The 24,673-nt window shown below is 32.9% G+C and overlaps 1 protein-coding gene across 2 annotated transcripts in view; it reads left to right on the top strand.

The window, feature by feature from the left end:
- The window catches only part of RTN1 (reticulon 1), a 261,922-nt gene that overhangs the window by 8,201 nt on the left and 229,048 nt on the right, over nucleotides 1-24,673 (top strand). The window contains exon 1 of one of the 2 annotated variants that reach the window (XM_074290256.1): nucleotides 575-596. The exons of the other annotated variant lie outside the window; for it this stretch is intronic. Coding sequence (XP_074146357.1) covers nucleotides 575-596 — 22 coding nt within the window. Of the gene's footprint in view, nucleotides 1-574; nucleotides 597-24,673 lie in introns of those variants that run through there. 2 annotated transcript variants of the gene reach the window in all.

The following is a 24,673-nucleotide window of genomic DNA, read 5'->3' as shown; positions in this document are numbered from 1 at the left end:
AAACATGGCAGAAATTTGCTATATGTGATATGTAACTCAATTTCTGTATCTGTTTTTCTATCTTTATCTTTACATCTCTTTGTCCATATTTTCTCTCTTCATCTTGATCTTTATCCCTATCTCTAATCTCTCACTTTTCTTTTATCCTTCCCATTTTTCTTTTTTTTTTCTGATCTGTGGTAGCTAAAGAATTTCCAACATAGCCAAATACAGTGACATCTTAGAATACTTTAATAACTTATTAATTATTAAATGTTTCAAATAAAGCATATCCTTTCCTGTCTTCTATTTACCATTTCCTCTCTTACTTTAATATATTACTTTTCACAAAATCATGTTTAGTGAATAGCCTCATGAACTACTTTAATATTAACCTTTTAGTATTAATAGTTGCAAACTTTGATGATGTTTGTGTTTAAAATAATTATACTAAGTTGTAGTTTCTTGAAGATAGACAGTGTGTCTTATATTTTTTTGTATTCCCTACAGTGCCTAGCACAGTAAGTGCTCAATACATATTGTTGATTTGAATTGAAGATTCTGGCATGTATTGCATTGTTTTTTATAAAGAAGAATGATGTGTATTAGAATGACAGGTAAGCTTTGGTGGTAATGGAGTAAGAATCAAAATAAATATATTCTTTCTATCTCTCCTGTTAATTTGCAACAAAGTCTGGGAAATCTGAGCATCTCCCATTATCCAAGTCATTGTACTATTTACTCTGATAGAAACAAACAATTGTTCAAATTGGTGGAAATCTATCAAGAAGGGGATAGGATCTAAAAAGATTAACTGTGATTTACTCTTAAGTCTGGAAATTGGCAAGGTAATGGCAATATCTATCACTTTGTTGATTTTTTTGAGAATAGATCTCATCTCACCTAGGCTATGGAAGGCCTGGGCCACTATTTTTTTTATCATAGCAGCTTTGACCTGTTCTATTTTTGAGCTGGACCACTTTTCATGTCCTTAAGCACCTCAATAGCTTCCCTATTCCCAGGGACTTATTGTATAGAAAAAAAAAAAAAAAAAACTTAGTTCAGATATTGACTCTGTATAGCCAACTGCAGTTGAGAGCTCCCAAACTCTAGACCCACCAGCTTTTTCTTCCCAGGTGCCTGGAGTTATAATATTATAATTATAATAATATGTTCCATAATGTCTAAATTAAAAAATATTTACAAAAGAAAGAGGAGGAAAAAAATTTAGAGGTAATTCAATTCAATTTCACAAGTATTTATTAGTTTACTATTACTAGGTACAGAAGTAGACTCTGTAAAAAGATGCAAAAATGAAAAAAAATGATACAGTATCTTGCCATCAAGTGGTTATTAATCTTTGTAGAGGGATTGTTGTATGTGATGAAACGGAATGCTAAGACATATATGGACAAAGATTGAGTAAGATAAGTGGTTGAAGAACCTAGTAATTGGGCAAGTCAAATTGTTTAGGATTGAAGTGGTGTTTACTGATGGATATTATTCCTATAAAGAGAAATAAATAAGTAGTATCAAAAAGTTGATCAACTAACATTTATTAAATACCGTGTGTTAGAGACTGTATCTAAGCTCTTGGGATACAAAGAAAGGCAAAAGATAGTCCCAGCTCTTCTGCTTTTAACATTCTGATGAAAGAAACATCAAGAAAATAAGACATATAGGATTGATTACAGATAATCAACAGAGTGAAAGCACTAGTAATTTTAGGGGATAGTTGTTAAGATGGTGGCAAGACAGACCAAACTGAGATCTTAGTACCTAGGATTCCTAATGTTAAGTGCCAATGGTACTTTCTTTAATTTCATCCTGGTGAGTGGTATCCTTTAGGGGAACAACTGTTTAATAAAGGCCTGCCTTCACTGGAAGAGCAACTGCCTTCCTTGGAGCCAGAAATTTCTTAAATCATGGAGACAGTATTAAATCCTTGGGTAATAATGGGAACCCTTAGTTTCCCCATTTCTAATTTATTTTCAGATACTAGTCCAAAATGCTGATAACATATTAATATAGAATAATACATTATTCTGTGTATGTGACTATTAGTCACAGTACAAGAGGGGTATATAATGGGGTGCTCAATTGTGAATATAACTGTTGTGGGAAATTAGAAAAGAAATAAATCAGTGAGTATTGAAGATGTCATGGAAGACTTCTTGGAGATTATGATCCCTTGTGCAAAATCTGAATAGAGAATGAGGGGATGTGACACAGATTACTTCAAGGTTTTGGGGGCATAGGTGACTCAAAGAATCCTGGTACTACTATTGAGATATATAGGAAAACTATGAGGGGAACTAGTTCCCTGTGTTTTCCCCTAAGTGTTTGTTTGACAAATCCTTAGTATTAGTAAGCTTAGAATGTAAACTCCATGAGGATAGGGACTGCTTTTGATTCTTTGGGCTTAACACAATATCCAAATAATAAAAATGCTTAATGAATAAATGCTTGTTGATTGATTGATTGAAGAACTTTCATTTTTAGTTTAAGTTTTTTCATATGTCAAATGCAAATAATAAAATTCCTTCCTACCAAAGCAAAAGAGTATTTTGAGAAACTGGGAGATAGTGTAATAGGGTTAAATAAAAAGCCTGTGCTCAGAAGTCAGACAATTCAAATGTCAACTGCAGAGAAGGTTCCAATCAGCATTGGAATAATTTCCTATATCAGTGGTATTCCCTTTATCAGTGATATAGTCCCTAGACTTAAAAAATGTTTAAGCAATGATAATAGAATAGTGTCATATAGATATATTCCTTATTTGTAGTAGTAATAATAATAGCTATTATCAACAATATTTGGTAATCAATATTAATAATAACATTGAGTATTATTAATGATTACTATTATTAACATAATGAATCAATCATTACATTATTAGACACTAAAGGGTTAAGCATAATATATGAAACCATTTGAAAAAAGTGAGAATAGATTGTTTCTTTTCTTGGTGATTGTAACAGAGGAGAAAAAAAAAAAGTGAACATAGCAAGTATTCATTTACATTCCGTCTCCGTAGTTCTTTCTCTGGATATTGATGATATTTTCCATCCAAAGTTTATTAGGATTGTCTTGGATCATTGAACTGCTGAGAAGAATCAAGTCTGTCAGAGTTGATCAACTCACAATCTTGCTGTAACTATGTTTAATATATTCCCGATTCTGCTTATTTCAAACAGCATCAGTTCATGTAAATTTTTCCCGGTCTTTCTAAAATCAGCATGTTCATCATTTTTATAGAACAATAATATTACATTACTTTCATATATCATAACTTCTTCAGCCATTCCCTAATTGATGGCATATAATCATTTTCCAATTCTTTGCCACCACAAAAAGAACTATTACAAACATTTTTGCATGTATGGGTCCTTTTCCCTCTTTTATGTATCCCTTGCTGGATCAAAAAATATGCACAGCTTTATAGCTCTTTGGGTATAGCTCCAAATTGCTCTCCAGAATGGTTAGATCATTTCACAAATACACCAACAATGCATTAATGTCCCAGTTTTCCCACATCCCCTCCAACATTTATCACTGTTTTTTCCTGTCATCTTAGCTACTCTGAGAGGTATGAGACGGTATCTCAGAGTTTTAATGTGCATTTCTTTAATCAGTAGTGATTTAGAGCATTTTTTCCTATGACTACAGATGGCTTCAATTTCATCATCTGAAAATTGTCTGTTCGTATCTTTTGACATTTATCAATTGGGAAATGACTTGTATTCTTATAACTTTGACACAATTCTTTATATATTTTAGAAATGAGGTCTTTATTGGAAACATTGACTATAAAATTTTTTATGCTTCCCTTCTAATCTTGGCTGTGTTGATTTTGTTTGTGCAAAACCTGTTTAATTTAATGTAATCAAAAACTGTTCTCTAGTTCTTCTTTGGCTATAGATTCTTCCCTACTTCAAAGATCTGATAGGTAAACTATTCATTGCTCTTCTAAATTGCTTATACTATTACACACTTTATGCGCAAATCATGTACCTATTTTAACTTTATTTTGGTATGGGATGTGAAATGTAAGTGTATGAGGAATTTCTGACAAATTATTTTCCAGTTTTCCCAGCAATTTTTGTGAAATAGTGAGTTCTTATCTTAGAAGCTGGAATTTTGGGGTATATCAGATACTAGATTTCTATAATCATTGATTGTTGTATATATTTAACCTATTTCAGTGATTTCCCCATTCTATTTCTTCGCCAATATCATATGTTTTTGATGACTGCTGCTTTATAATAGTTTTTGATCTGATATTGCTAGGCTATCATCTTTTATATTTTTTTTCATTAATTCCCTTGATATTCTTGACCTTTTGTTATTCCAGATGAATTTTGTTATTATTTTTTCTAGCTCTGTATTTTTTGGGGGGCAGTTTGATTGGTATGGCACTGAACAAGTAGAACAATTTAGATAGAATTGTCATTTGTATTATATTAGTTCGGCCTACCTGTGACCAATTGATATTTTTCCAGTTTCTTAGATTTGAATTTGTGTGAAAAATGTTTTATAATTGTGTTTACATAGTTCCTGGGTTTATCTTGACAGGTATTCATTCAAATATTTTATTTTGTCTATAGTTATTTTCAATGGAATTTCTACTTCTATCTTACTGCTGGGCTTTGTTAGTTAGATATCATTAAGCATGATATCTGTGGTTTTATTTTATATCTTGTATCTGATAATGTTGTTAATTGTTTCAAGTAGGTTTTTAGATGATTCTTTAGGATTCTCTTAAGCATATTATTATATCAAAGTGATAATTTTATCTTTTCATTGTCTATTCTAATTCCTTTAATTTCTTTTTCTTATTTTTGCTCAAGCTAACATTTCTAGTACATTATTGAATAACATTGATGATGATGGGCCTCATTGTATCACCCCTCAGCTTAATGGGAATGCATATATACATATATACATACATAGAAACACACACACATCTCTCCTATCTCTGCTGACTTTGTTTTAGTTCTGCTCCTTGCTATTTGCCTTGCTATTCCTTAACCTCCCCCCCACCCACAGATCCCTCCCTTGTCTTCTTTACCCATCCTTTGCTTCCCTGTCCTCCTATCCCTTCCTTATTTCTTCATAGATTTTTGGAGGGTGCTATACCCTTCATGGTATATATGTAGTTGCCTATTAAACCTATTCCTGATGTGAGCAGGTTTTCACAACCATGAGTTCTCTCTCCACTAATGCCTCTATGCTTTTTCTTCCTCTTCACCTCATTTGTATAATATAATTACTATTTTTTACCTTAACTCTGCAATCTTTCTTTTGAGTTACTCTATTGTTGATATGAATCTTAAATTAATTTTGCTGGATATGATATTTTTGGCCACAGAACTAGTTCTTTTGATTGTTAGTAGATATGAATAGAGGACCTGCTGTCTTTTACCTTGGCTGCTGATAAGCCCTATACAATTCTAAGTATAGCTCCAGTATATTTGAATTTCTTGCAAAATTTTCTCTTTGATCTAGGAGTTTCAGAACTTGGCAATAATATTCCTATGTGTTTTCCACAAAGGATCTCTCTGAGGTGGGTGTTTTTTTCTATTTCTATTTTCCCCTCATGTCCTATCACTCCTGGATAATTTTCTTGGATTATTTCCTGCAATATTGTGTCAAGGTTCTCTTTTTTTGGCACAACTTTCAGGCAGTTCAATTATTCTTATATTTTTCTCTTCTTGATCTATTCTCCAGATCTGTCATTTTTCTCATAAGATGTTTGGCATTCTGTTCTATTTTCTCATTCTTTATAATCTGTTTCATTATTTTTTGGTTTCTTATAGCTTTGCTGACTTCCCCTTGCCCAATTCTAATTTTCAAAGAAATATTTTCATCTTTGAGACTCTATCTCATTTTCCAGTTGGTTAACTTTTTTCATAATTTTGTTTTTCTTGGATGGTTTTATTTATTTTTCCCTCAATGTCTCTGATTTGTTTTTCTAATTATTTTTTTGTGTTCTAGAAATTCTTTTTGGGCAGGAACCCATTTCATGGTACTTCTTGGGATAGAAGCTTTTTTTTTTTTTTTACTTCAGTGTTCTTCTATGAAGATGAACCTTGATCATCCCTGTTCCCATAGTAGGTTTCCATCATGGGGTTCTTTCTTCTTTGTCAATTCAGTTTTTTTAAAAGCAGTATTAGTGTAAGCACCTCTAATTTTGAATGGAGGAATGGTACCTCAAACTTCCCTTCAGCTCTCTTTTCTGACCAGGAAACCCAAACCACAAGTTTGCCCTGCAAGTGCCCACAGCCATCAATGACCCTGCCCCATTGCTTCTGCACTCATCTGATACTGGTTCCTTTTAGCCCAGAGTTGCGTCTCAGCAGCACAATTCGGCCTGGTTTTCCTAATTAGCCCAACTCCACAAAAGTCCAGGACAAGAAAGTTGTAGTTTCTGCTGAGACTCCAGCCACACTCAGCTAGCTGAAGGGGTCCTTACTTGATTTTTCTGCAGAGCTAGCCTAAAGATGTTTACACTTCACATGGATTAATCCCAGCTTGGGGGTCTTTATTCAGATCTTGTTGGGCTGTGCCAGAAAGATCCCTGATCTGCCTCCTATCTTGATTTTTCACCAGCCTATGTTCACCCTGAAGAGCAAATTTGTAAGGAAAATCTAGAGAGCTTGAGATTTATCTATCTACTCCAGAATCTTCACAGAGCCCTCCCTCCTAAAATCTTTTATGAGCACTTCCAAGGAACTTGAGATCAGTTCCTATCATCCTATGAGATTTTGCATGTGGCGTTTTGCCCTCATCTGAGTTGGTGGTTTTTTTGTTTTTTTGTTTCTTTGTTTTTTTGTTTTTTGTTTTTTGTTTTTTGGTCTTCCCTATCGCCATGGTAGCTTTCTATGGTTAAACATTCTTTTTTGTTTCTTGATCATTTGCTCCCTCCCTCTCTCCCTCCCCTCCCTCCCTCTCTCCCTCCCTCTCTCCCACCCTTCTCTTCCTTTCCTTCCTTCCTTCCCTTCCTTCCTTTCCTTCCTTCCTTCCTTCCTTCCTTCCTTCCTTCCTTCCTTCCTTCCTTTCCTTCCTTCCTTCCTTCCTTCCTTCCTTCCTTCTTTCCTTCCTTCCTTCCTTCCTTCCTTTCCTTCCTTCCTTCCTTCCTTCCTTCCTTCCTTCCTTCCTTCCTTCCTTCCTTCCTTCCTTCCTTCCTTCCTTCCTTCCTTCCTTCCTTCCTTTCCTTCCTTCCTTCCTTCCCTTCCTTCCCTTCCTTCCTTCCCTTCCTTCCTTCCCTTCCTTCCTTCCCTTCCTTCCTTCCCTTCCTTCCTTCCTTCCCTTCCTTCCCTTCCTTCCTTCCCTTCCTTCCTTCCCTTCCTTCCTTCCCTTCCTTCCTTCCCTTCCTTCCTTCCTTCCCTTCCTTCCCTTCCTTCCTTCCCTTCCTTCCTTCCCTTCCTTCCTTCCCTTCCTTCCTTCCTTCCCTTCCTTCCATCCTTCCCTTCCTTCCATCCTTCCCTTCCTTCCTTCCCTTCCTTCCTTCCTTCCCTTCCTTCCCTTCCTTCCTTCCTTCCTTCCTTCCTTCCTTCCTTCCTTCCTTCCTTTCCTTCCTTCCCTTCCTTCCTTTCCTTCCTTCCTTCCTTCCTTCCTTCCTTCCTTCCTTCCTTCCTTCCTTCCTTCCTTCCTTCCTTCCTTCCTTCCTTCCTTCCTTCCTTCCTTCCTTCCTTCCTTCCTTCCTTCCTTCCTTCCTTCCTTCCTTCCTTCCTTCCTTCCTTCCTTTCCTTTCCTTTCTTCTCTCTCTCTTTTTCTCTCTTCCCATATTTTGTGGTACTTAAGGTTGAGCTCTATTTCTGTAGTACATGGTGTGCTGTCCCAAGTTTCTTGTGCTGCTCTGAGTTTGGTTTTGAGTACAGGGGCTCCTCCTGTTTGGTGTCTTCCTCATAGCAGGGGGCAGTCCTACCTGCTTTCTCCAGTCAACAACCTGGTTTATCTGGGCTGTTTGCCTTCAGTGCTGGGATTGGAGGCTAATTGCCCCACTGCTCTGCTACTGAGCCAGGACTGAGGGTCTCAGTTGCTGATACACTATGATTAAGACATTTTCACTGGCTTTCCCAGCCACCATCTGAGCTGGGCTAAACACTCCTTTTATCCCAGTGAGAATAACCTTTCTTGAAATCCTTCTAATCTATTTTGAGCTGGAGAGTGGTTTCATTCTGTTAGACTCTGTTCAGAGACTTAGTTTCATGTAATTTTTGAGGAAACCTGAGAAAGCTCAAACAGCTTCCTGGTTTCATTTTGCATCTTAGCTCCATCCCTGGAACTAGTCATCTTTTCTAAATTTAAAGCTATATAGTGCAAAAGTTTCTATTGCTTATCTCAGCACTTCTATATAATAGCTTGTATCGTTATCTGTTTATGAGTTTATTAGGCTCTTTAACTTATATAAGAGCTTTTTGAGGGAAGGAACTTCAAGTCTTTAATCTCCCTGAATCCTATTATATGAAAAGCTATATTATGTATATAGTCTCATACACAGTTCAATGCCTAAAATATGTTTGTCAACTGATTAGCTCAACAGTTGAGCTAATGGAGTCTTCTTCTCCCTTTCCTTCTTTATGAACAGGGTGAGTTCCTCATTTTTGTTAAGAATCCTTCCCACAACATTCAGACCTATATTATTTTTTCTTTAGCTGACTAATCCCTTGCAAAATCAAATTCTTAGGAATAAGGTACATCTGTGTAGAGTTAGAATTAATTTGAGAAAAAGAACAATAAACAAGAGAGAGCTAAGTGCTAAATTGTACAAATGTAGGCTATAAATGTTGTAGGAGTTGTGAGAAGGTGGAGATCAGTCATTGAAAGCTGGAGCAATTAAAAATCTGTTGAATAGTGAAGTATTTTCTAACTATGTTTTATTCTTCATGTAGGAGGTAGGAGTTGAGTTGGATCTTGATAAAGTTTTTAGTGATGGCAGACTATATCTGTGATTTAATAGTGATCCACAAAATTTAGCTTATTCCCCAGTCTCTAATAAAGCCAGGCTTATATTGTTTCAAGCAAATAACTGGTAACATTGCATTTTTCAATAATTGAGATTGGAAATTTTACAAACTTGTAAATGAGACTTACCTAAGAAGATGTTTAGACAAATCTTAGTTAGGAAGAAATTAATCAGAATGTAACAATGAATTAAAGAGGATCAGTGGCGGTGACTTTGCAGTGTTATTCCTTTAAAATTCCTATGTACTTCACTGGAGATTTTGATAATAGGTAATGATTGATGGTATTTCATCTTATGTAGTTATTTTTAAAGGTCACTAATTAGATTAAATTTTTTTTATCCTAATAGAAATAACTTGAACCAATTTGGGACCTTCGGTTGGTTGTTCCTTTCTTGAAATATTTTGCTAAATATTAATTTAAGGAAATGCAATAAAAATAAATTGAATCATCATGGTCTCAGTGCATGCTTTTTAAATGCATATCAATCTAATGCAAATTTCATGCATTCGAGAGTCTTAAGCAGATAATTTTTAATAGTATATCCAAATAGTAGGGACATTACTTAAAATTATAGAAGTCAAAGATTTCTGCATTTGTTTTTCATGTCTTCCTCCTTATTAAATGTAAACAGGAGGCAACTCAGTGTAAATGTACTAAATATTTTACTTAATTTTTAGTTATTTGAAATGGGATTTTTCTTTTGCTGCTTTTTGTATTTTGTTACTATTATATAGAAATTCTGTTGATTTTTGATGGATAATTTTGTAGCCTGTAACTTTGCTAAAGCTATTATTTCAATTCTTGTCTTTGCTGAGCACATAACATTTTAAAGTAAATTATCATGTTACAAATAGGAATTAGTTTTTCTTTTTTAAAAATAGTTTTTTATTTTTCAAAATATATGCAAAGATAGTTTTCAACATTTATTCTTGCAAAACCTTGTATTCCATAGTTTTCCCTCCCTCTTCTCTTCTCCTCTCCTCTCTCCTAGACAGCAAGTAATGTAAGCATGTGCAGTTCTTCTAAACATATTTTTGCATTTATCATGCTGCACAAGAAAAATTATTTTCTCTTAAATTATATTTACTCCTTTAATTTCTTTCTCTTGTATTATTATTATTGCTAGTATTTCCAGAATGATAGTGGACTTTCTTTCCCTTGGAAGTAGAGAAACTCATCAAAAAATTATTTTTTTATGATTATGCCATTTTCTATAATTTCCCTTTTATTATGTATTCTAATAATTTTATGAATATATGTATATATACAGTAGAAAAACATTTTATAGTGGTATCAAGAATAATGTTCAAACTTTGATAAGATAGATCAAAGGATCATAGAGTTGGAAAAGAATTTAGAGATAATCTGGTCTAATTTCTGTTATTCTGCAAATAAGGAAACAGATATTATAGGTTTTCTGTAAAATTTATATCTGACTATTCATGATCTCATTTGTTTTTTGTTGGTTTTTTTTCTGCAAAGATACTGGTGTTACTTGCCATTTTCTTTTCCAGCTTATTTTATGAGGAAACTGAGGCAAACACGGTTTAGTCACTTCTCCAGGATCACATAACTAGTGTCTAAGGCTGGATTTGAACTCTTCTGGTTCCAAGATAGGTATTCTATCCACTATGTCACTTAGTTTACGCTTTCTATGAATCATACCACTCTACATAGAGTAAATGATTAAACCAATATAAAATAAAATATCACTAGTTAATTTACTCCTCCAGAAAATATTTATTGAATGTCTCCTTTATATATAGCAACTATTTATTGAAAAATCACCTCTTTCTAGCCTTGTACTAGACATTTTGAGGAATATAAAGAAGTGTCAGTATAGTTTCTGTCCTTAGGGAGCTTAAATCTAGTCTGGGTTATAGAATTCACAACTTTTTATGGTCTTATCATTATGAGATTTTTCTTCACCAGGGAGAGTTGTAGCCTATCATGTCCTTTCATCTTATGAGACTCTTGTTTATGTCTTTTTATATGAAGAGAACCCCTTGTAGCATAAGATTTGCTTATTAGAAATTCAATAATAATATGAGAATTAATAAAATTAAAAACAATGATAATACAAAAGAGTAAAGCTAGCAAAACGACTAATTAAAAGGAAGAACACTCTGAATTAGTGACAAATCTGAACTAAAGAGTTTTAAAAATAGTAATGCCTTTTTATTTCTTTCAAGTGTATATAGTAACCTGAATTTATGACTAACAATTACCAAATAGATCCTGCTAGACCTGTTTAAGTGATTAGATAAGCATGATTTATAATTTGTATATCAATTTTTTCTCTGTAATCCTGAGTATGCTCAGACCAGTTTAGGTTATTTATATAAATGAATAAAGTTCTTAAACACTTTTTTCTTACAGGCAGAATTTTCTCCCTTCCTCATATTAGTATATTATTAATTTGTTTAACAATACTTTTTCTACACATAAAAATCTTGTGATTTCTCTCAGTTTGTCTTTTGACCATAATTCTGATTTAATAGTAGAAAGGTTGGGGAGTTATAGGCTGTGAAGACTGAGTTAGCACCCTGGATACCTTAGAATTAGCCAGACTCAGCATAAGCAAAAGTCCTTGGTCTTTAGGGGTAGAAGTGAAGTGGGTGGAGGCAGGATCTCCACAACCTCCCTTCTCCTCCTCTACCACCAAATTTACTCTGGCTTGAATTGCTCTACCCCCTAATCCCTCCCACAGTTCTTGTATACACCAAAATATCCAACCAGCACAGAATAGCGGAAAGGGCCATTTTCCAAGCATATGCTAATAGAGTATTGTCCAATTGATAATTAGCCTTAATTGCTCAGTTGTCCAACCCCAGTGCATCAGCTCAGAGTTTCAGCCCTTTACAATAGGCATCTGATAGTAATTTTTAAAAATAATAGCTTTTTATTTTCAAAATACATGCAAAGATAATTTTCAACATTCACTCTTGCAAAACTCCATGTTCCAAGTTTTTCCTTCCCTTTTACTCCTTATCCCCTTCCTTAGACAACAAACAATCCAATATATTAAATATGTGCAATTCCTCTATATATTTGCACATTTATCATGTTGCACAAGAAAAATCAGATCAAAAATGAAAAAAAGAGAAATAAAGAAAAAAGCATGCAAACAACAACAAAAAGTGCAAATTTTGTTGTGATCCACATTCAGTCCCAACAGTCTTCTTTCTGGATGGAGGAATCTCTCCATTAGAAGAAGTCCACTGGAATTGGCTTGAATCGCCTCATTGTTGAAAAGAGCCAAATTCACATCTGATAGTATTTTTCAAAAAAGGAGCCATTATTATATTTATATTGAGCAAGAATTATACTGATTATACTAACCCAGAGAAAATTCTTGTCTGGATATCTTCAGCCCTTTTTCAAATATAGTATAACATTTTTCTAAAAGAAAATTAGAGGTAGATTTCTTTAAAAGAAACTTACATTTAGATTTTAGGAGTAGTACTATTAAAATATCAAAATTACTTTAGAAATGAATGCTTTATAAATATTACCTCTACAAAACAAAGCTAACTTTAGCACATAGTTAGGTGTAAGAGCAACTCCTAGAAATATGGGTTTAAAATCTATTGATTGTGTCATTCTAAAGATAGCAAAACCTCTCTTCTGGTTAGATGGTCATAGAAGTCAATTTTAAACTACAGTATTACCTAGTTCAATATAAATACCTTAATCTGACCACATCTGGAGAATTATGCTGAGTTTTTTAATGAAGGATGTTGAGAAGTTGCATATACTAACCAGAGGTGGGCATCTACTATGATAAAAGGCCTTGATTTTTGTCATGGAAGGTTTATTTGAAATAATTAGGCATGTTTAGCTTGAAGAAGAGGAAAAAAAATGAGAAGGAATTATGCAGGCCTTCAAATATTTGTTAGTATGGAAGAGGGCTTAATGTTTTGTCCCCTTTCCTGATCCATGTTATGAAAAACTTCTTACCCAAAGTGGAATGCATTTGCTTTGGAGTTGTTGGGCTTCCCTTTACTAAACAAGTCTTTTTTTTTTTTCTTGCCAAGTCTGGATGACCACCTGTTAGGTATGTTTAAAAGAAGATTATTGTTCAAGAATGGATTGAAGTTGATGACCTCAGATTTCTTTAGCCCATGTTCTGGAATTATCCTCCCAAATTCCACTTATAGGAACAGGTTGGAAACCCAAAATATGACTGCTGTTTTCTCCTCTTATATTTCTAGGAGACCATAAGGGGCTGGAGAGATGTCTTTCTAATGCGGTAGCACAAGCCCCCAGTAGTGTGCTTTCCTCCATAATTATCAGACTAATTGAGGCTAGTCAGTAAGACTTAATTGGCATTTAGAAAAGGGATTATTAAGGTAGACTAATAAAAAAAAATTTATAATACATTACTTGACCAAGAAAAAACAAAAAAAACCCAAAACTACAATAGACTCTTCTACCAGTACATATGGAGTCCAGGGGAAAATAGATACAGGCTTAGAAACCACGTGACAAAGGGATAATTTGCAATTCCTGGTTTCTAGTAGTCCTTTTCTGTCCTCATGAAGTTTCATTTAGATATAGTGTTTCTTTATGCTGAACTCCTTGCAGAGTCCCCAACCTGGTTTCCTCAGCATGTCTGTTGTTCGTTCTTGTTACAGATAGGATCAGCAACTATTGCTGGTCTGGAGACACTAACTAAAGATGTTGATGAAAAGTGTAATTCTCCTAACTTTCTAAAGTTAACAAGGACCTCTTTTAATTAAGATTTATTTTCTGTCCCCCAAATAATTTCTCCTATTGATGTTCAATATGATGATGTAATGGATAGAGCATGCCCTGAATTCAGAAGGACCTGAGTTCAAATGTGATCCAGACATTTAACATTTACTGGCTGTGTGAACCTGGGCAAGTCACTTAACCTCATTGCCTTACACAAAAAAAGAAAAAAAATGGATGTCATTTGAGATCAAAGGAAGATGTTTTTACACTAATAAATGTGATTTTAGAGTAAATGGCGGGGGGAGAGCACAAATTCTGTAATAGGCTACACTATTAAGAATTTTTATTTTCCAACCACAAAGTTATTAAAAAGGATTTATGGAAAAACATATATAAGATTTGTATGGGATGAATCATGGTATAGGTTAGATGAGAGCTGCATTGATGCTCAGGAAGGATTATAAACCTAACAAAGTAACACTGTTTTCCCGTGGTGTTTTTCATGACATCTTTTTCTATAATAAAAATTCTTAAAATTTTTTACTCCCTGAGAAAGTTTATTTTTGATGATGTATTTTTAAATCAATATGTCTAAGCCGTAAGCTTTTTTGGAGTTTAACCTTTTGAGTGATTAAGTTTAAATAATTTAAATTTGATTATAGCATTATGGATTTTGGGCAGTATCTTACTACTTCAACTTTTTCAAATTCAAACACATTTTATGAGTCCTACTACCTCTTTTTGAACCCAGGGAAATGCTGTGAAGTCACAATTCTTTAAAAATAGAATGGGAGACTCTGAGATATAGTGAACTTCTATCACTGGAAGTATCTAATATAACTAAGATGACTATGGATATGGGATATTTTAGAAAAATATTTTGCATTGACTGGGATGATGAATTATCACAAAGACTTTAAGATTAAGGGACATCCAATTCTAATTATTATTTTGCTATGAGAAGCATATGACTTTAAAAAAAAACCAGTGGATTTGGTAATGTGCATTTGAAACACAAACCTACTACTTACTAACCTTGTTCATGGATAAATCATTTAATCTCTCTGAATCTGTTTTTAACCTGTAAAAGGAGAATGTGAGCATTTGTATTACCTACTTCATAGTGTTTTGAAAATCCAAATAAAGTACCATATAAATTGTAAAGAGCTATACAAATATTAGCTATTAATACCTTATCATAAAAGCAGAAATTTGCCTTTAAATTTGTATAAGATCTTTTCAAAATATGTGAGCATATATGTATGTTTTTGTATGTATGTATATATTTACATATAAATAAGAAATCTATATATATTCATACATTGCTAGTATTATAACTCATATTTTAGTGGAAAATATACATATGTTCGTAAAATGATTGGTTTAGGATGTCTAGCCTAATTTGTTTATCTTAAATAAATATTCAGCCAGTACAATTTTATATAACTGGTATTGAATCATATTTTTCCTTTTTTGTAGTAGTAGATGTAGTAGTAGTCTTTTCTTTTGACTCCAGAATTTTTAAAAATGGAGAGAAGGCTTCTTCTTATGGAGAGAAGGCTTTTCATCGATATCTCTTTCCAAATCTCCAGATGTATGCTTGGTTTATGAATAAATAATTTTTCTCATGAGACAGACTTAGGAAGCTTTTTAGCTCAGGGATTACTGGAGCACACCTTAGGAAAATACCCAGGGATCTGTACTGACAGACCTACTTTTAGACTTACCTCAGAAAACAGGTAAGATAATGCGCTATGCAGCACTCTCACATAATTTCATTGCATAGAAGTACCCCACATGGGCAAGATGAAGTATTCACATCAGACCATACTATAACTTCTGAGTTGGATAATTGTTTTTAGGCCTTTTTTTTTTTTTTTGGAAAGATAAAATTTAATTTCTATGTCAAACCTTACACAAAACTCTGTTTTGTACCTAACTTATGCAGTTATTTTGTTTTGCAACTGTCTGTTGGTATCTCATATTTCACCCTGGACTATTAGCTACAAGATCGTTAAATTATCTAAACTCTTTCATGTCAAATAGAGATATTTTTACAAAGTAGATATTTAATAAATGCCTGTTGAATTGAATCTGCCCCAAAATATAATATCCTAGAAGGAAAGGGTACTTTGAAAAAAAATGTGTATTGTCAAGAACTTCAAAAATGCTGAATAAAATGCTTTTTGAATCAAATTGAATTGAATAGAGAGAGAGGAGGGGAAAACTATCCTTAAAAGATAATTTCTGCTACTCCACTCCACTATCTTCTTTGTTCTTGCTTCAGAACATTCACTTCCATACAGAGGCAGCTTGGATCTTTGAAAAGACCATATATAGGGATGCCTTGGGATCAGTAAATTTACTACTTGTTATTAACACTTTCATTTATGTAGTATTTTATAGTTACAAAGCATTTTATATACTTTATTTAATTACATGCAATTCAGTGAAGTAAAGAATAGAGTATTAACTAACCTATTTATAGAAAAGGATCAGAGAGCCAAGGCTGAAAGTTTCAAGTGGTTTGCCTCAGGCCACAGTATTAATTTCTGGAAGTAGCCGGTCTCTCATATCTATGTCTCCAAGTATAGTGCTTTCCCTCCTATGTCAGTAAGTCTGACATTATAGTCTTAAGGAGATTACTTCCTAGACTCTTAATGGCTCAGATTTTTTCACTGAAGTGGCTACATGACTCAGTAGATAGAGTGATGAACCTGGAGTCAAGAAGACCTGAGTTCAAATACAGGCTCAGATATTTACTAGATATGTATCCCTGGTTAGCTTACTTAATCTTTCCCTGCTTCAATAGCAGATATCTACTGCAGATAATAATAACATCTATCTCTTAGTATTGTTGTTAGGATTAAATGAGAATATATTTGTAAAGACCCTGTTTCAGAGAAGGTGCTTAATAAATGCTTATTGCTTTTCCCTTTTTTAAATCTATAAGATTTTTCAATATTAATACATTTATATCTCATCACTTCTCACAATCCACATTATAATTTATTTCAGGGTAGCAATATTGCATCTGGTCATTTCTTTTTATTTCTCTCAGAACTTACCACATTGCTGAGTACAATATATTGGTTGATTTTTAGAATTCTACCACATTTAAATAATGAAATCTTTATTTTTATTAATGTTTTCAGATGAAAATTTCCTTCTAGATAGGTAAGTAGATAGATAGATTTATAGGTAGATAGAAGGATGGATCAGTAGATAATCAAGTATCATGGAAATTTTCTTTTACAAAATATATATAGAGAGAGATCTAGTAGGAAATAATTAGTTATCTCATTTAGTTTTCCCTCTTTCCCCCCCAAAAAAACTGAAGGACTGGAGACCAATAAAGGAAATACACAGTAAAATCAAGGAATAGTTTTTCCTCTGGGTACACCAAGTTGATTTCACTTAATACCTTCAAATGTACCTGACACAAGTCTGATCTCCAGATTTTACAGAATTTGACAGGAGATGGGAGATAGTCCAGGTAAACCAATGTATGAATCCAAATAATGATTTAATAGATCTGGTATTATCTGTGAAGTTCTATATTTGTGCAATGAGATTTAGTCTATTTTAAATTCTTCTTAGCAGTTCTTACTAAATGGCTTAGTTGTAGCAATTATTTGATTTCCTTATAAAGTTCAGTTTGCAATTTCTTCAATTGATACAAGTCGCTGTAGATTTTGGCATGAGAAAGAGTTTTACATTAGTGTTTTTCCATAAGCCTTTCAGTTATTGCCAAATGCAAATTAGGAATCAATGAGGAAAACAATAATCTCCTTCTCAGATGAACTATTATTGAAGTCAACTTAAGAGTTCAACATGAGCTGAACAAAAGATGTAATGGAATAGTGAATACTGAGGATTTCTCACCTTGCTTCAGATATGATAGACTTATGATAAGACTTATGTAAAGTTTTCACTTTCAGCTTCATAAAGTTCCTTAATTTATCCACAGGGTTGAAGAATATTCTGATGATAAGGAAAACTGGAAAAGTGAGAATGATCATAGTCTTAGAGTGATTCCCACCCATAATGTTGTGATATTGAAAGATTGTAAGTTGAAAGGTGACAAGATACTTAGCCAAAATTGCTTATATCAATTCTTCCTCCCCTGGTCTCCAGACTTAATATCCTTTTTATCTAGATGCTGAACTTTTTACCTATTTAATCAGAAGTTATATTGTTTTCAACAAAAGAAATCGCTGGGACTGGAAAGAAAAGTGCTTTTCTTTCTACCTAGATATAGGTTTCTTTTTATGCAAGAGTCTAAAGACCCTTCTAGAACATTGCATCCTTGGACAGATGTGATGTTTAGAGAAGACTGTTATGTCATTCACAGGTTTGCACCCCTTAAGACAAGCCCAGAGAAGAACCTGATTACAGAAGCACAAGGGCTATATCAAGCCACTCAATATCTTCCATCTTAACAAGAAGAAACAACTGAGGAAAAACACATAAAACTATAAGAATCTATAAAGTCCAGAGCATGCATAACAAACCTTAAAACATCTCAGAATTTGATTGAAGTGATTCTGTAATACATCAGGCATCCCCTCACCTCTTTTCAATTAGGACAAATGCACATCTTCTATAGTAATGTGAATAGGAGGGACAAAATGAGAATCTTGATTTTTGTTTCCAGTCTATGTTTATAAGACATAAATATCTTGGAAAACCCACAATTATGCTTTATTAATTGCATTATTATTACAAATTGTGAGTGGTTTTGGTCCTCTTCATCTACACAATATAGGAACCCAACATTGCTAGACTAACCTGTATTCTTGCGATAAGGCAGGGAAAGACAGTCCTGAGAGAATTTACGGAGTCTCAAAGCAACCTTTTGGTGGAGCAAATTGAGGCCAGACACAAAACACTTTGGGATTTTGACCTAAATCTTAACCCATTTATTTGCTTCAGATAAAAATCTAAATCTTCCTTTTTCCAGAGCCTCTCATCTTTAAAATGTTTGCAAAACCTACTGTATGGTAATTGTTGTGTTTTAAGTTAAAGATGGTGAAAATGAATGAATGGTGATTACAAAGTCATTGTAATTAATTATAAATGCAGACTATTTTTTCAAAAGACATGATTTTTCAAGAGATATATCTCTTTAGTATTGGCTTAAAGCAATATCTCTTCTATTTTAGTGTTAATTGAAAAACTGAGCTCCTTCTGTAATATACTACTTCCTTAAAGACTCTGAAATGGAGACTTCTCTTCTACGGTTTTGCTCTTACTCCCAAGATGAAGAAACGTTAATATTTTTTTCCTCTTTTCTGTCTCTTCCAGACAAATTTCCCCTACTGTTTCTCAGCAGTCTCTTATTCTTTGTAGTCTATGCCATCTGTCCCTTCCACTCTCTTCATGTCCTCATTTCTGTCATTTATTGACCTTTAAAACATACTTTCACCTTCTTTAGTGTTTTCAAAACTTATATCACAGCTTTTATACTCTGTGATCTCTTATCTTCCTTGGCACCTTCAACATTCATATTGATGAACCAATACTATTGTCTCACATTTCCTCATCTTCCTTAATTCCAATGACTTAGCTACATATTGAAAAACAGAAATATATCCCTAGATAAAAATGCACACAAAAGTTCCTTGGTAGTTAAGGTCTGTAATCATAGGTTCATCTATAATAGTAATAACAGAAATTGTATAATGCTTTAAGATTTGCAAAGCACTTTACAAATATCATCTCCTTCAAATTCCACCTTTGATATTTACTACCTTGTTAAACTTCAATTTTTCCATCCATAAAGTATGGGTATTAAATTAAATTAATTAAATTCCTCTTAGGTTCCTTCTGGATTTAGCTTTATGAATCTTTTTCTTTTTATATCTTGGACATACCAATCCCCTTAGCTTTCCTTTTTTAAAAATAGCTTTTTGTTTTTGTAAATATATGCAAAGATAGTTTTCAGCATTCACCTTTGCAAAATCTTGTGTTGCAAATTTTTCTCCTCTCTTCCTTCCTTCTCTCTCACCAAGACAGCAAGCGATCTGATACAGGTTAAGCATATGCAGTTCTTCTAAATATATTTCCATATTCATCAGGCTGCACAAGAAAAATCGGATCAAAATGGAAAAAAAAAAAGAAACATGAGAAAGAAAAAAAAAACAAGTAAATAAACAACACCAAAAAAGGTGAAAATACTATAGTTTTCCTTCTTCAGCTTTGAAATAAAAGACAGAAAATGTGTCCTATTTAAAAGTTGAGAAAAAACAGGAAAAATGAAGTAAGGTACAATCAATACTGATTTATTCTCACTTAAGACTCAGATAAACATATGTATCAAGAATATAAACTTGAAATAATTGAAAAAGTGTTTTCCTTTATCGTACTTTATAGTTTATTTCCTTTATAAAATAACATTTCTAGAAAATATCCATTTTCAAGATACCTTAGTCCCTGAAAAACTGTAAGTTTATCAATTCTATTTAGAAAATATTTGCTAATGTTTGTAAATTATTTGTTTTTTATACCCTTTGATGACTCTTCTCAAAGATACATTATAAAGAATGATATTTCTGAGCTGTGATTTTCCTATTGGTAACTCTCTCAACCTATTTTCTTTCGCTATTTTTAATTTTTAATTTTCAGTAGTATTTATTTTCCAAATACATGTAAAAATACTTTTCAACATTTGTTTTTGTAAGTTTTGTGTTCCAAATATTTCTGCCTAACAAACAAAAAAAGTGAAAATACTATGCTTTGATCCACATTTAGTCTTCATAGTTCTCTCTTTGCATGTGGATGGCATTTTCCATCCCAAGTCTATTCAATCTATTCTCTCTTGACAATAACTCTGACCACCCTATCTGCTGACTTTAAATGGGGCAAGAAAAAGATGGAGAGTAGGCTCTTGCATTTTCACAAAGGGAGACCCTGACCATGTCTTCTCAGTTTTATGTAGGAATCAGACTGTGGAGGGAAAATGTCTCCCTTCTATGTAAGACGACAGATTACAACTTTGGATAGTTTAATAATGTTTACTATACTGCTTGCAAATAGGGTTAAATTACCATCATGGTGGATACACTTCCATGCTTTTAGGTTTCTGGAGGAAGCTTAGAAAGTGGTAAGCCCTTTCTCTATGTTCTGGGAAAGCATAAAAGCCCTGTGTTCTACCTCAAGGTAGTGGGGAAATTGCTGAGTAAAATAGTTTTTTTATAGTAATATTAGAGCAGAAGAAGAGGATAGAATACCTCTGGGAGTAGTATCTGGGTTGTGCTTGCTGACTCCATTGTATAATAAGCCTGGGGAGAATTTAAAAAAGCAAAAATGAATATAGTCAGCATAACCCTTTTTTTTAGAGGAGCCAGGTTGTAGTAGATCAATGGTTCTCAAAATTTTGGGTATTTTACACTGTTAAAAATGCTAAGAAACTTTTATGTTGGTTTGTTTCTATCATAACCCTAAATAGTTTGCCATTTTCTTTTATAGCTCATTTAATAGTAAGGAAGCTGAGGCAAACGGAATTAAATGAGGGGCATAGAGTTATAAAGCATTAAATACCAAATTTGAACTCAGGAAGGTGAGTGTTCATGATACTCAGCCCTGTACTAATTGTATGGTTTTCAGAATGCCTAAAATCATCTAACTATGAGTGTGGATACTGAATCCATTAAATCAAAATTATTTCCTTTTTACTTCCAAACCCCATTTATAGCTTTCATAATAATTAAGTAGATAATTAATAGATAATTAAATAGCACCTACTTTGTGCCAGGCACTGCTATACTAAGGACTTTACAATTCTTGTCTCATTTGATCCTCTTAACAATCCTGGGAGGTAGGTGCTATTTTTACACCCTTTTTGTAGTTGAAGAAACTGAAGCAGGTAGAGAGGTTAAATGACTTGTTCCCCATAGAGCTAGGAAGGGGCTGAAGTCAAATTTGAATTTAGAACTTTCTGACTTCTGACTTTATACTAATAGATTGCTTTTTCTGTTATTAGAACACATTTATCTTTATTAGACAATTTGAATGATTCCCCCTACTTCTCCCCGGGATTTAAAATAGATTAAATAATCTGAATATCTGCCTTCCCACCTCAGGAAAAAAACAAAACAAAATATGAAATATTAAAATTTATATAAGCAAAATAAATACTATAGTTCAAAGGATTTATCTTGGAAGAAAGGTGTGTTGTTATTTCTCCCTCCTTTATGATGGAACTTTCTATTTCATTGTCATGAGGGATGTTTGAGGAGATTCCCTCTACATTGCAGACACCATAGTATTAGAATAATTTCCCTTCCAGTGACAACCAAAAATGTCTTGTGAACCCTCAAGGTAATTTAATAAACCGCTTGGAATACTCTTTTACATTTATTGAATAAGTGCTTATAACAACTACAATGATATCTCTCCTCACTAAAGTTCCAAACTAAAATGTACATTCTATAATTATAATTATAAAATACTATTTTTCTGCCTATAATTATTCAAACTCTAAATATAAAATCATAAAACCTTAATTATGAAATAATTAACAAACATTTTATGTGAGTCATTCTATAAGAATTAAAAGACTATCCTGCAAGATCTCATGTGTATATTATGTGTAACATTTTATAGTGAATTTCTTAATATACATATTTTGCTGAATATAAACATTTTAAATAAACAACTTCCAATTTGAAAGATGTTTAACATAACATAACAATCATATAAATTTAATTTCAGTGTTGGACTTTTAAATTTAAATACAAAGATTTGTACCATTTGGTTCAGCACCACAGTCAAAGCTGACTCCTTATAAGATGTTTTTCTGTTATTTTGATTTAAAATAAGATTAAAATGAAAATGCTTACTCACACAAATATATGATAAAAATAGGAAAATTTTACAATTTCTCTTACTGAGAGACAGAAATTCATTTTGAAAAAAAATTAGCCACCTAATTCATCAAAATAAATACCTAGTTATGATATAAAATATTTTTCTACTGGCTAGTAACAATTGCTATATTAAATAATAAAACTTAAAGTTCTATTGAACACATTGATTTGTTTCTAACAATATTTATTGATAATGTTGTAAGGAAAGAATCTCAGATATGACTTTCTTTGATTCTATCACTGGCACACTGGCTACATTCTTATAGAAACTCTACTGAATAATAACGAATGTTGCCAACCAATTTATCTGATAAACCTTCAGATAAAGGAATAGTAATATAAATGAAAAATAAATTTAAGTCAAAATAGCCTTAATATAATGTATATTTCTGCAAAATGTTTGTGATGGTCCATGATGGTTTCAAGATGATTTGTAATATACAAGCCTAGAGATCATGATGTACAAACAAGCCTGCTATTTGCACTTCAGAATTGGCTTTACACATCTTTTAACTCTTCTCTTTCACCTTTTCCATTGCATTCACTATTATTAACTAAAAACCCTAACCTTTGTCCTCAAATAAATGGGTGAGGAAAGTGAGAAGAGTTGGTTTTCAAGGTCTCTTAGTATTATTTTATTCAAAGACAAATTTAGAGCATCATTCTGTCTTTTTAAAGTTTATGGAAACTTTATAGCAGTTTTAGCAGTTTATGAAAAGGATGTAAGGCTTTTAAATATTTGAGCAGATTTGGTGCTTTTCAGAAACTTATTAATTTATTCTTTTTCACAGGCTTTATCAGTATGCTGACCTGGTCAGCATTTCTTACAGAGAAAGCTCTAATTGGTCCCCATTAGAGGCTATTAGTTGTAGAACAGTTCACTCACTGCTACTCAGGAAAAGGAGTATACTTCATCCTTCCATAGTAACTGGAAGATTTACTTAGTAGTTGTCCGATTACAGTTGATATGAAAACAATCAATGGCTCAGGGCCACCAATATCAAGTATAAAACTTGAAAGAACTTTAAAAATATTTTCCCTAGACTCTTTATAGTGTCAGCTTACATATACACATATGTATATTACATATGGATATCTAGATATGGATATTACATATTTAGATGTACTGTGTCATGTAAGTGTATCTGTAAATATAATGTAGAAAAAATAATGCAATATAATTTAAGATTAATCATTTTCAAAAATCCTTGGATTTCTCATCTGAAAAACAGGCATATAATAATATCTTCCTTATATCACAGACTAATTGTTTCTATACTGTAAACTATAAACATATTATGAATGTTGTCCTTTTCCCAAATTCCTAGAAAAAGGTACCACTTGTGGCTACCACTTCCTCTCTTCTTGCAGCTCAACTCTTTAAAATCTGACTTCCAACTTCATCACTCAACTCAAAGTACTGTGTCCAAAGTCACTAATAGTTTCTGAATGTAATGTTTAATGTGATGGTATTTTCTGAAAACTAATTCTTCTCCTATCTTGGCAACATTTGATAGTACTGACTACCATCTCCTCTTAGTCTGTCTTTTGTGGACCTTCATTTAGTTTTCTTCCTATTTGTTCGACTCCTCAGCCTTTTTTTACTGTATTATCATCCACATCATATTCTATGCTAGTGGGTTGACTTGAAGGTTTTTTCCCTAAAGCTGCCTTCTCTTTACTCTCTACACTCAGTGGTGATTTCATTGATTCATATGAGTTTAGTTAGCATCTTTATAATAATGAATTTCAGATCATTATCTCTCCAGTCCCAATCTCTTTCCTGAATTCCTGTCATGCTTCACAAAATACCTATTGGACATTTTGAATAGCAAGTCCTGCAGGCATCTCATATTCAATGTGTCCAAAACAAAACTGGCTATCTTTTCCTTCTTAAACCTTCCTTTCTTTTAAAAATCTTTTATTTGGAACTTAAGAAATAAAAGTGTTGTCTCATGAACATATACTTAAAATCCTTTTTGATTTCTTATTCATAAGATATTATAAAAAACTATATTCAGTTTTATGAGTAACTTTTAAGAGCAACTGAATGAAGTGAATCCTAGGAAGACCTGTTTTTATGTGTCTATCTGGATTGGATAATTTGAAGAAAATTGGCTTTTTGGAGAAAGTATCCTTAGTTGGGAAGAGAA

Source organism: Sminthopsis crassicaudata, chromosome 2, assembly GCF_048593235.1.
Source record: "Sminthopsis crassicaudata isolate SCR6 chromosome 2, ASM4859323v1, whole genome shotgun sequence".
Taxonomy (NCBI): Eukaryota; Metazoa; Chordata; class Mammalia; order Dasyuromorphia; family Dasyuridae; genus Sminthopsis; species Sminthopsis crassicaudata.
The sequence above is the reverse complement of the archived record's forward strand: the minus strand, read 5'-3'. Positions and strand labels throughout refer to the sequence as shown.